The sequence below is a fragment of the Anolis carolinensis genome, chromosome 4 (assembly GCF_035594765.1).
Source record: "Anolis carolinensis isolate JA03-04 chromosome 4, rAnoCar3.1.pri, whole genome shotgun sequence".
Lineage (NCBI taxonomy): Eukaryota > Metazoa > Chordata > Lepidosauria > Squamata > Dactyloidae > Anolis > Anolis carolinensis.
The window spans coordinates 135,094,063-135,107,993 of NC_085844.1; the positions used below are offsets into that span (position 1 = coordinate 135,094,063).

At 39.0% G+C, this 13,931-nt stretch overlaps 1 protein-coding gene across 8 annotated transcripts in view; it reads right to left on the bottom strand.

The window, feature by feature from the left end:
• Positions 1-13,931, bottom strand: part of LOC100562425 (protocadherin gamma-B4) — a 378,208-nt gene that overhangs the window by 328,613 nt on the left and 35,664 nt on the right. Inside the window, exon 1 of one of the 8 annotated variants that reach the window (XM_062979465.1) lies at positions 7,797-10,315. The exons of 5 other annotated variants lie outside the window; for them this stretch is intronic. In XM_062979465.1, the coding sequence (XP_062835535.1) occupies positions 7,797-10,223 (2,427 nt within the window). In that variant the 5' untranslated portion in view covers positions 10,224-10,315. Of the gene's footprint in view, positions 1-2,352; positions 4,914-7,796; positions 10,316-11,354; positions 11,487-13,931 lie in introns of those variants that run through there. 2 more of the 8 variants (XM_062979467.1, XM_062979494.1) reach the window with 2 other exon arrangements.

Consider the following 13,931-nt stretch of genomic DNA (forward strand, 5'->3'; position numbering starts at 1 on the left):
GGTATGTGTACTGTTCTTTTAAGGTGTGCATGTGTGACTTCAGATTGCATGTCAAATTATGATGATCACATTTTATGATGGAAAGATAATTTTTCTTTCTGAGAAATTGCTGTCTATATAAGAAGTTCTTCACTGAAATACTTTTTTTACATGTTTTTGCACAGAAAACAGCATTTTCTGCACAGATAATAATAGTATTGCACTAAAAAGCCAACTTGTTTGTTTGGAAATCGCCACCTTATCTTTCTTCAGGACTGAGTAAAGCTATTACACTATGCATAAAAAAATATATTTAATAATGTTTGATACCTCTTAACAGTACAATGTATGCATTGCTTAACTGCTTATTTGTTTTTCATTCAGGCTAGTTCAGAGGAGCACAAACATTTATATGCATGTTTAAATAAAACATTATATTTCACATCTTTTCATCTAGAGTTTCAACAGTGTCTAGACCTTTTCTGTTACATTTCAACTATATCTGTATTTTGTCATTCCGTATTCAATTTCCACCAGGCTTTTATTGTTCAAAATTATTTGATTTCATCTATGGATTGGATTTTCTGTTTTTATTTCTAAAGTTTGTATAAATTACTGAAAATTAGCAAAATAAATGGAAAGTTTCAGTGAAGCACACAAATAAAACCAAAATTTATTTTAGGGGCTACCAAGATTTAGAGTTGTATGCATTATTTTTATCCAAAGAGATGTGGGCTATTGCAAGATTGAAATATAGTGTCAGTTGCCTATGACTTTCTGGCTTATGTATCTAACAGTATTACATAGTTTATTATCAGTTTTCTGTTAGTTTGCAGACTCCCAATATGCTCATCGATTGCAGACTCCCAAATATGCCATAACATGCTTCTGCCTATCTCCTTTCTTATCAGTCTCCACAAACAAAAGTATATAAAAATCCACAAGGGATTTCATACCAGCCAAAGGTATGGCAGCTTTCTTTGGGTAGAAGACCATTTTTAATGTTGGCCAAGAAACTATGTTCTGAGTGTCCAAAGGAGGTTGAACCAGAAGAAGAGTCAAACAAAATGAAATCCACTTTCATTTTCATTAATAGCAAATATTACTGACTAAGATAAAGGTCAAGATAGCAAGCTTTATGAGAAATGACTTAGGAAGTTGGGGAAGAGAAGACTGAGAGGAAATAATAATATCTATCTTTAAATTTCCGAAGGGATATCATGTAGAAAATGAAGCCAGTTTGTTTTCTGCTGCTCTGGAGACAAATAAATGGATTCAAATTATAAGAAAAAAGATCCCATCTAAAAGTTAGGAAGAACTTTGTCCTGTAAAAGCTTTCAACAGACAGCCTCAGAAGCAGTGGACTCTCCGTCTTTGAAGGTCTTCATGTCTTGGTTGAATGGGCATCTTTTAGGAGTGCTGTCACTGTGGATTGATGCCTGGCAGAGGTTTGAGATTTTTTAAAATAATGTCAGAAGCGAATTGAGAACATAATGCAAGTTGTTTCTGGTGTGAAAATTGGCTGTCTATAGAGATGTTGCTCAGGGGACACCGAGATGTGTTACCATCCTCTCATGTCCCTGCATGGGAAGCTAGAGCTGACAGACAGGAGCTCATTCTGTCTCACAGAACTGCACAGTTCAGCCAGCACAAGGGTTTAATCCATTGAACCACCATGGCCCCTAAGTTTGAGATAGATGGTTGTTATAATTACTCCCAACTCTGTGGTTCTTGTATTTCATTACTACTTTACTTTCAAATTAATTCCTTGCATTTCCTGTTTACTGTACCTGTCCTTCTTCCCCCTATACTTTCTATTTTGTTGATTATTCTGCCTTTCCAATTCAATTTTATTTCCTTACTGTTAACTCTACTTTATTTCCCCCCGCTTGCTTTTATTTTCTCTATTGTCCTACGTCCCACTCTTGACATTACTTGTAGCAGAATCCCTAGTACCATAGTCACCTGGTAATATAGCAACAATACTATGATGCAGAGAACAGAATGAAAGGAAAAATGAATACAAAATAGGACAAAAAGTGAGGAAGCTAAAAGTGCAAGGCAAATAAAATACTCATTAGTGTTGTTAAGTCTCTGGGAGAATAAAATAGGCCTTTGGCACTTTGGTATGCTGATTGGTAGGGCACTGGATGAGAAAACTTGAAATAAAGCCTACTTGCATTATTGTTAAAATCAGTAGCAATGAGAGTACCAGAAGTATTAAATTGCTTGGGAATTTGATACTGGATGGTCGGGGACAAATAAAAGGAATAGTGGACACAATCACATAGATAGAAAAGCACCATAACACATGTAGATGGTCATTGCATTCTAGTATGAACATTTTAGTAAAGAAAGAATGTTTAGGCTCACCTGGATTATGATTAGATCCCCATTGTTCAAATCTGAGTCTTCAGTAGATAGGATAGGATCCTCAACTTCAGAATTTTGCTGAGGGGTGTAAATGTTTGTATGATTTGCCTTGGGAATATTAAGCTGGCTCTTCCTAGAGCCTGTGGTTAGAGACACCTCATGACAATAAGACTGAAGAAAGGCCCGGACTCCATCAATCCCCACAAACTGGGAAACAGGAGCACCACCAAATGTAATACTCCCTGAATGAGACAGCTGTGAATTTCTCCATCTATGCAACTTGATGGCTAGTAGCACAAGGAGAAAGGTCAAAAACAAGCAGGAGACAAAAGCCACTGCAACCACCAAGTAGTAGGTAAGATCTGAAGGGGGATCTATAGGTGCTGAGATGCTGCTCAGATCGGAGAGAGTTTCTGGGATATTGTTGGCCAGAACCACTGTGACTGTGGTTGAAACAGAAAGAGGGGGTTGCCCATTATCTTTCACTAAAACCACTAGGCTTTGCTTGAGGGCATCTTTCTCCAGAAGGAATCGGGATGTCCTGATCTCTCCAGTGTGGAGTCCCAAAGTGAAGAGCCCTGGCTCTGTGGCCTTGGTCAGCTGGTAGGAGAGCCAGGCATTCTGGCCAGAATCCGCATCCACTGCCACCACTTTAGTGACCAGGTAACCTGGCTCGGAGGAACGAGGAGCCAGTTCTATCCCAGTGGAGCCATCGGTGGGAGGGGAGGGATAAAGGATTTCTGGAGCATTGTCATTCTCATCCAGAATGAAGAGGGTCACTGAGACATTGGAGCTGAGTTGTGGGGAGCCCCCATCCTCGGCCTTGATCAGGAACTTAATCTCCTGGATCTCTTCATAATCAAAGGAGTTCAAGGCATAGACAACTCCAGTCTCCGAATTAATGGACAGGTAGGAAGAGAGGAGAGAATCTCCTATTTGACTTTCAATGACTGAATAGGTTATTCTGGCATTCTCTTCCCAGTCCAAATCATGTGCCTTTAGGAAAAAGATAGAAGCTCCTCTTGGATTATTTTCTAGGAAATAAGAGGTGTACGTTGATTTGACAAATAGCGGAGGGTTGTCATTAGTGTCTAAGACCTTCAGTGAAATAATCTCAGAAGTAGAGAATGTAGGAATTCCTTCATCAACTGCTGTAATTGTAATATTGTAAACTGCCACTTCTTCCCTGTCCAGGCTTTTTTCTGTCACTAAAGTGTAAAAATCATCATGTGTTTTCTTCAGCTGAAATGGAAGGTTACTGGGAATTGAGCATGTAACCTGCCCATTCACACCAGAATCTTTGTCTTGTGCATTCAAAATGGCAACTGTTGTTCCTATAGGTGAGTTCTCAGGAATAGAACCAATTGCAAATGTCATTGTTAATTCTGGTGCATTGTCATTCAAGTCTGTAACTAAGATCAAAACTTTTGATCTGTCTCTTAGGCCACCTCCATCTGCAGCTTCCACCTCAAATTCATACAAAGATGATTTCTCATAGTCAAGGTTCCCTACAATGATGATTTCTCCTGTGGTAGAATTTAACATGATCATTTTTGATAACTTCTTTGTGACATCCTCAAAAGAGTATTTTATTTCTCCATTGGTTCCTTCATCTAGATCAGTGGCCCTTATTGTAGCTACAGTCGACCATTTGGGAATGTTCTCTTTGACACTCACTTCATAAATTGATTGACTGAAAATTGGTGCATTGTCATTTGCATCAAGAACAATAACATGGATCTGTAATGTGCCAGACTTCATTGGATCACCCCCATCACTAGCTATCAAGATTAGATCATGAACAGATTGCTCTTCTCTATCTAGCGGTTTTTCCAACACTAATTCAGCCTGTCTAGCAACATTTTCTCCTTTTCGTACCACCAAAGAAAAATGACTGTTTCCTGTGAGTTCATAGCTCTGAACAGAATTAATGCCCAAATCTGGATCATGAGCCTTGGGAAGAAGATATTTATCTTGTATTGTAGCTGTCTCAAAAATCTCAATCTTCCATTCTTCTGACAGAAATTGAGGAGCATTGTCATTTATGTCTTTGATTTCCACTTCAACAACATAAAGTTTTAATTTACTTTCAAGAAGAACCTGCAACTTTATCATGCATTTCTCTTCTTCTCCACAGATCTCCTCTCTATCTATTCGCTTAGAAATTTGTAAGTGCCCACTATTGATATTCATAGCAAAATACTGAATCGTACCTTTACTAGCAACAATGCGGAGTCCATGGTCTGAAAGTTGTTTTCCATCCATCCCTAGGTCCTTCACAATATTCCCCACAAAGGAGCCTTTTGGCATTTCTTCAGGAATAGAATAGTGGATCTGCCCAGAAACTGCCTTCCAAAGAGACATCATGATGATAAAGCATTGCAAGGTTCTTCTTTTGCAATTCCATGGCTTCTGAGTTTCTGCCATTATTTTGATGTAGGGTAAATGACAGCAGTCTCAGTTCAAAAGCTCCTCTCTTATTTCTTGCTGGTTCCTAGTATGTCCTATCTATTGATCTTGTTTCTAATTTGAAAAGCATCATAGCCAATTTGTTTCTATATAGAACTTATCACTGCCTCACTCTCACTGCTTTTTCAGACCGTCTTGTCTTGATTTTGAGTATAACATCCGATTCTAGAATGCCGGTCCTTGCAATTTTCTTCCTTATTGGTGAACAGTGACACCCAGAGGCTCAACTCAAAACTGTAGAAGCCTCAATGAGTATTTATTAAGGTACAATTGCTTGAGTAAATGTTAACTGTCTTTCTTTAATTTATTTCAGGCAATACTGGCACATTGTTTTAAAAAATGAGATTTTTTTTCCAGAAAGGAAAGACAAAAATTATCTATTACCTTTATTCTTTCTTTATCTCCAAAAGACACAGCTTCTTAGATTGCAAATGCTAATCAGGAGCAATAGTCTCTGTTTATCAAAGAAGTCAAAGAGTCCTTTACCCTGGATATCTATGATTAGTGTTCAATTTGTTATCTAATGTCAAACTGTAAACTAGTGAGATATTAAATTAACAGGGCAATACAATTTTTTGAATTAATAAATGTTAACATGGTTAATAAATATACAACTCTTTTTTGCAAATCCTTGACACCATTCACCTTTTTAGAATAATGTTGGTGGCTTCCTGAAGGGAGTTGATGCAAACTGTTGGGACAGAACAAACTAGAGCATGCACCATCAATCTACACATGTTATGAAGTCATCTTGTTGTTGTATCATTACTATAACTACATGCCCATCTGTTAGGGGTGTTTTGATTGTGCGTCCCTGCATGCCCAGGGGTTGGACTGGATGGCTCTTATGCTCTCTTCCCACTCTATGATTTTATGAGCAATGGGAGTGAAACTCATATGTGTAATTTTTAAGGCAATAGCATGGTTTGACGGTAAACAGAATGAGAATAAAATAAAATAGAACTGCAAATCAGGGAATCCTTCAAATCTTCCATCAAACATGAACTTAATAAATCATTTTAGCTCCAGATTTTCAGTTGCACAGGAATAAAATAATACAGTATGGCCCATGTATCCACAGAACCAATACATTTTGTTCCATTTATCCACAGTTTCATTTATTCACTTCAGGCTTCATGTACAGCTTACACCCACTTCTCGGTAACTACATCTTTTTTCCCATTGACAATAATTTTGCAGTTTCATGTACTATCCACACAAAGTCTGGGAACCACAAACAGAGGGATCATACTTGACTAAACTGTGCAAGAAGTCTGGGTCAGTTGTGGAGAGTAACTTTATAAAAGCAGGTTATTGTTATTGTGTGCTATTTTAAAAAAATAAGAAACTTTTAGGATTCACAAGGGAACAATTTTGCTCAATATGTTTCTAAAAACAACCTTTAAAAACATTCTGAAAGAAACTAGAAAATTAAAATATCTCCTACTCATTACATCACTTTTGAATTTGAAGTTTTGATATTCTTGTGACAAGGAAAAAAGAGTAATTAATGTTAAATGTGACCGAATTCTTTGAGATAGATGACAAGATTTTAGGTATACACACAAATTACATTGCTATGGAAATCTACCTATGGGCTTCTCTATTCTGTTAAACACCTAAAGCGACATGTATGATGCAAATTTATGCACCTGAAAACTGAGAAAATGTAGTTCACAGATAAAATTTGGCAAAGCATTGAAGTGAAATGTATGAATATATACTTTTCTATACAATGTCTGCTTTTAGTTTTTATTAAAATTCCTGACTTTTGTTGCTTTTGTTCATACTTTTAATAAAACAAAGTATATTTAACATGAGAAGTCCCGTCTCTGTGCAACTAAGTACAAGGTTCTGTTTACTGAAAAGGAAGTTGATTTGAATGTAGACAAACTAATAATTGTGTACAGGTATAGAAGACATTAGTGACTTGATAAACCACTATGCATTTCCTGATATGTATTGAATGTATTGAATACAAGAACATTCATAACCAAACCCACAAAACGAAAAATAAGGAAAGCAAGATCAACTAAACATGGGGAATGTGTTGTGCAAGAACAGCAAAAGTCAACGTATCACTGAGAATAACAAAGAAGAGTGAAACAATTTCCAAAAATAATAAAAGGATTGAAGATTTTTTCAAAAAAAAAAAACCTAACTTTTCATTCATTAAAAAATCTCTGGGATCACCATTCACCAGATTCATCAGCTAAGATAGGATCGTCCCATTGCAAGACTATTGATTGCTCAAAGTACCCAAATAATTATTATCCTAGTTCTTCCTGAAGTCTGTGAGCAGAGAGATCTCATGGCAATAATGACTCCATCAGTCCCCACAAACTTGGAGATAGGAGCACCACCGAAGTTAACATTCCCAGACCCTAAAAGCTGAACATTTCCTGTTGAACAATAAGACAAGACCAATGTCAAAAGTAAGTGATAAAGGCCACAGCAACCACTAGATAAAAAGTAAGATGTGAAGGTGATGTTGAAGGGCTGAGATGCTGCCGAAATTAATTATTACATCTAGAATGTTGTATCCATCACTCCAGTGACCATGGCTGAAAAGGAATATTTCCCATGTCCTTCATCAAAACATTTGCCCGAGAGAATTTTTCTCCAGAAAGATTTTGCAGGAGAATATTCTATAGATTTCTTGGCAACAAGAAAGAAAACAAGGTCCTTTTTACAAATCCTTTATCTAACAGTTGCGGATTGCTTAATTCTGTTGATTAGTCCTAAATTACAAAATTGCAACACAGACTCAGTCAAACTGTGAAAATGGGATAACAGTGAAATTTGTTGGTCCCCAAGTCAAACCATCTATGAAGGTTTTGTGTCCAATAACACGGAGGGAGATGAAGAAGAATTAGAAAGTAACAAAAAAGAAACTGTAACCATTATAAAGCAGAATGCTATAGAATGATACTATTTTATTAACATTAAAATAAAATGAAAATGTATGTGCTCACCTGACTAACAGCTCCATCTTCCTGAAAGTTATTTGGCTCATCTGTTATTAATAAAGGATCTGGTTTATTGGGAGCTTGCTGTGGTGTCAAGGTATTTGTGCAGCTTCCAATTGGGAAAAAAATCTGGCTTTTCCGAGAGCCTGAAGTCAAAGAAACCTCATGACAATAAGACTGGAGAAAGGCCCGGACTCCATCAATCCCCACAAACTGTGAAACTGGAACTCCACTGAAATTCACACCTCCATTCCCACAGAGCTGGGATTTTCTCCATCTGTACAACTTGATGGCCAATAAAACAAGGAGGAAGGTCAAGAACAAGCAAGAGACAAAGGCCACTGCAACCACAAGGTAGAAAGTTAGGTCTGATGTGTGGTCTACAGGAACAGAGATGTTGCTCAAATCAATCAATGTGTCTGGAATATTGTCAGCCAGAACCACAGTGACAGTGACAGAAGCAGACAGAGGGGGCTGCCCATTGTCCTTCACCAAAACCACCAGACTTTGTTTGAAGGCATCTTTTTCTAGTAGGAACCGGGATGTCCTGATCTCTCCAGTGTGGAGTCCCAGAGTGAAGAGCCCTGGCTCTGTGGCCTTGGTCAAGTGGTAGGAGAGCCAGGCATTCTGGCCAGAATCCGCATCCACTGCCACCACTTTAGTGATCAAGTAACCTGGCTCAGAGGAACGAGGGGCCAGCTCTATCCCAGTGGAGCCATCGGTGGGAGGGGAGGGATAGAGGATTTCTGGAGCATTGTCATTCTGGTCCAAGATGAAGAGGGTCACTGAGACATTGGAGCTGAGTGGTGGGGAGCCCCCATCCTGAGCCTTGACCAGGAATCGAATTTCTTGGATCTCTTCATAATTAAAGGAGTTCAAAGCATAGACAGCTCCAGTCTCCGAGTTAATAGAAAGGTAGGAAGAGAGAGGGAAATTGCCTGTTTGTTCTTCAATGATTGAATAAGTTATTCTGGCATTCTCTTCCCAGTCTGGATCATTTGCTCGTAAGGAAAAGATCAGGGAACCTCTGTGGTTGTTCTCAACTAAGTAAAAGGTATAATCTGTCTTTTCAAAGACTGGTGGGTTGTCATTTGTATCTAAAACTTGTAGTGCAATGACTGTTGTTGTAGAAAGAGGAAGAATTCCGTTATCTGTACCTGTGATGGTGATATTGAATGTTGGCATATGTTCCCTGTCAAGTGTGCCAGCTGTCACCAAACTGTAAAAGTCATCAACAGATCTCTCGAGCCTGAAAGGGAGGTTATTGGGCACTGAGCAGGTGACCTCTCCATTGACACCAGAATCCTGATCTTGAACATTTAAAATGGCAATAACAGTTCCAGCTGGTGAACTTTCAGATATAGAACTAGTGAAATAGTTAACTATCAGTTCAGGTGCATTATCATTCAGATCAGTAATAGTAATAATAACTTTTGATCTGTCACTCAACCCTCCTCCATCTTTGGCTTCTACTTCAAATTCATGTAGAGATGATATCTCATAATCCAGACTGCCTGTGAGAGTAATTTCACCTGTTGTTGAATTAAGGAGAAATTGTGGGGAATGAAATTGTGTTACTTTCCTGAGGGAGTATTTCACTTCTCCATTCAGCCCTTCATCTAGATCTGTGGCGCTTACAGTAGCTACAGTAGATCCTTTAGGAATATTCTCCTTGACCGTCACTTCATAGATGGGTTGATTGAAAATAGGTGCGTTGTCATTTGCATCCAGAACTCTAACTTTGATTTGTGCTGTCCCAGACCTGAATGGATCACCTCCATCAGTAGCTGTGAGGATTAAATCATAAACTGACTGTTCCTCCCTGTCCAAAGGTTCTTTCAATAGCAGTGCAGGATGCTGTATACCATTTTCTCCCATTTGAACATCCAAGAAAAAATGGCCACTTCCTGTGAGTTGGTAGCCCTGTATAGAATTTATCCCTAAATCTAGATCATGAGCTTCCATCAGAGGGACTCTGAATCCAGACGCAGACATCTCACTTATCTCCACCTCCTGTTCCCCCACAGGGAACTGTGGAGCATTATCATTTATATCTATAATTTCCACTTCTATTCCATATAGCTTTAGTTTATTTTCATTAAGAACTTGAAACTTTAAGATGCACTTCTCTGCCCTTCCACAAATTTCCTCTCTGTCAATTCTCTCAGAAGTTTGCAAGTGGCCATTGTTGGCATTTAAAGCAAAATAATGAATTTTACCTACATTGGAAATGATGCGGAGTCCATGGTTTGAAAGCTGTTTTTCATCCACTCCTAGGTCCTTTGCAATATTCCCCACAAAGGAGCCTTTGTGCATCTCTTCTGGAATGGAATAGTGGATCTGCCCAGAAATTGCCTTCCAAGAAAACCCCATGACAATAAGGCATTGCAGGATTCCTTTTCTGCAGTTCCACAACCTCAGAGTGTTCTCCATTCTTGAACAGCTGGGTGAATTACCCTGTCTCTTGCTAGAAAGATATGGTATTCAATTGAAATGTCTACATAAAATGCATTGCCTTTTTGTTCTATCAGCCTGCCTCTTTTTTCAGTTAAAGTATATACAAGAGAACAGCTATATACCATTGGGCAGATATATTTTTCTTCCTTACTGGTGAACAGTGACACCCAGAGGCTCTTCACAAAACTGCAGAAACATAGTTTTCAATATTTTCAAAAATGAAATCTTATTTCACAACATTACATCTCCCAAAATTAAATTAAATTTCACCACTTGTGGAAAGAAGTGTATCAAAATGCATATAATGCATTTTTGTAAATCTTTTGTGAGCATTTTCTCTATAGCAATTCCTTTTTTACTTTTTTGCCACTGTAGTCAAAGTGGAATATCCATTTTACCAGCAGTGTTGTCCACAGATATTTCTAGGCAAATGCTTTGAACAGAAATCGAAGACATCTGGGTCAACAGTCCTTCCAGCTTCCTTTATCTGTTAGCCTATTATCAGAAACTATTTTAGTTGTTCTTGAAAACTAATTTTTAAAATTTACCAGGACTTTCAATATTAATAGATTAAAATACCTGCATTGAATTGAAATGTGCTCCTAAGCCTCTTCAGTCTTCCTTCTGGTCCAGCTCTGTATCCATCTGACTAAATATACATCTATCCTCTCCACTCAATTTATCTCCCAGGTTCTTCTAATCATTTCTACATAGCTATTCCCTCCTCTGTCTGAGCCTGACTATTTATGGTACTTTCCTCGGGCTGACTTGCATATATATCTTATAACTATGTTTTTTTTATTCCTGATGTGTTTTTTCTCCTGTTATTTATGTTGGATAGACCTTTATGTTGCTCTCTGGTACAATCCTCCTTTTTTGCTTCTACTTTACTTACCTTCTTTTTCTAACTTCCCTTTTCGACCATTAATAACCCTGTTGCCTTCCTCTATCTCTCTTCTCCCAGCTCCTGCTATTGCTTCTCTTCTCTAGGTTTTTCCATCTAGGGTGGTTTTCCTATGGAGAGATCCAGCCTTCTCACAAAGGACTGTGCATCTTTTCTATCTCCTCTTACTAATCAGGTTAAAATGATGAAAAAGGGACAGGCAATTAATTCATATTCTTTAATAACATTCTATTGATGAAGCCAAAGATCTGCACAATAGAAGCTGATGCATACTATGTGAACACTCTGCATCTTGTAGGATTAAAATGATGGTATCTTCCCAATCTTCTTCACACCTTTTTTTGCAAAGAAAATTAAACCAAGAAAAATTAATGAGCCAGTTAAGTCCATCATTGCACTATACCACTAAATTAGAAAGATTGGGAGGAAGATGCATATATGCCTATGCTAAATCAACGTATTGCTTACTATCATGTAGGGCTATCTGACAAGTGTTATCACTTTGTTAGATAGCAATAGTAGAAAAGAATGTTACCCTTCTTGTTTTATTCAAACATCAAAGTTGCTTTCAACACTAGCCTTAATCTTTTCCAAAGAAAGAAGCACCAGTGTTGTCCTCTTAGATATTTACTAGGCATAACCTATCATAATGTGAACCTGCAAATATGGTTGTGCAATTGCAGCCAATGGGGAGCAATACATGTGAAATAAGTAAAGCTGTCTCCTAATCCTTAAGTGTTGTTATACACACACACCCAAAGAATGTTTATGAAGTCATGACAGTGTCATGTCTGTTTCAGAGTAAGGTTCTGTGTTAGGAGTGAACATTTTCTCCCCGCCCCCTTACGTAATGGGTGAAAAGTTGTGTTTTATTAGAAAGTATTAATGTCTTATATCCTGGGATCAAACTAGTTGGCATGGTTTTTCAAGACCTACTGCGCAACTGGTGTAAGTTTTTCTCCTCTACATATGACATTGTTCATTGAAGGTGATTTGATTGCTAAGATGCATATTTGTCAAGAAATCATATTGTAGCCTAACAATCAACATGAAGACTTACATGGAAGTATCATATTTACACACATCAGACAATGTTGGCTAGTGACCACAAGTATACAGATTACAGCCAGTGCTTCACAAACTTTAGTCTCCAGGTGTTTGGGACTTCTGGGCCCGGTTCTGTTCAACATCTTTATTAACGACTTAGACGAAGGGTTAGAAGGCACGATCATCAGGTTTGCAGACGACACAAAACTGGGAGGGATAGCTAACACTCCAGAAGACAGGAGCAGAATTCAAAACGATCTTGTCAGACTAGAGAGATGGGCCGAAACTAACAAAATGAAGTTCAACAGGGACAAATGCAAGATACTTCACTTCGGCAGAAAAAATGGAAATCAAAGATACAGAATGGGGGACGCCTGGCTTGACAGCAGTGTGTGCGAAAAAGACCTTGGAGTCCTCGTGGACAACAAGTTAAACATGAGCCAACAATGTGATGCGGCAGCTAAAAAAGCCAACGGGATTCTGGCCTGCATCAATAGGGGTATAGCGTCTAGATCCAGGGAAGTCATGCTCCCCCTCTATTCTGCCTTGATCAGACCACACCTGGAATACTGTGTCCAATTTTGGGCACCGCAGTTGAAGGGAGATGTTGACAAGCTGGAAAGCATCCAGAGGAGGGCGACTAAAATGATTAAGGGTCTGGAGAACAAGCCCTATGAGGAGAGGCTTAAAGAACTGGGCATGTTTAGCCTGCAGAAGAGAAGGCTGAGAGGAGACATGATAGCCATGTACAAATATGTGAGGGGAAGTCATAGGGAAGAGGGAGCAAGCTTGTTTTCTGCTGCCCTGCAGACCAGGACACGGAACAATGGCTTCAAACTACAGGAAAGGAGATTCCACCTGAACATCAGGAAGAACTTCCTCACTGTGAGGGCTGTTCGGCAGTGGAACTCTCTCCCCCGGACTGTGGTGGAGGCTCCTTCTTTGGAGGCTTTTAAGCAGAGGCTGGATGGCCATCTGTCGGGGGTGCTTTGAATGCGATTTCCTGCTTCTTAGCAGGGGGTTGGACTGGATGGCCCATGAGGTCTCTTCCAACTCTACTATTCTATGATTCTATGATTCTATGATTCTCTTTTCCACCTGAGGGTAAGGCAGTAGGCAGGACATCTAGGTGGCCCTGTCCATTAAGATACTTGATAGGATTCCCAAAGTAGAAGAACAGGCATGCAGATCTTGCTTTCCCTGTGTCATCAGGGATCCAGGCCAGAATCCAAATTGCCATCCCAAAAGCCGTGACAGAATCCACCTACCTAAATTTTGCAACCCACAGCAGGATGTAACTACACCAGAATCCACATTGCACAGCACAAGTTGAGAAAGGGAGAATGGGATGTCCTTTGAAGGAAGATTATCTAAAGTCACAACCAAGGGAGCACCTACATACTTCCCAGGTAGGCTTCAGGGAAGATTTACTTATGAATCCTTCCTCTATCCAAGTTTCCCAAACTGTGCCCATCCATGTGTTTTGGACTTCAGCTCCCACAATTTCTAACAGCTGGTAAGTTGGCTAGGATTTCTGGAAGCCGACGTCCAAAACATCTGGAGGAGTACATTCTGAGAAACACTGTTCTAGCTAGCCAATTAGTCTCCATATTGGTTAGTCTTTTATTCCATTTTCAGGAATCCTATTGTTCTTTGGCAACTAAAATTCAGTATGTTCAATAGCCCAACCCAGCTCTTCTCAACCACAACTTAGGCCCCTTCCACACAGCTGG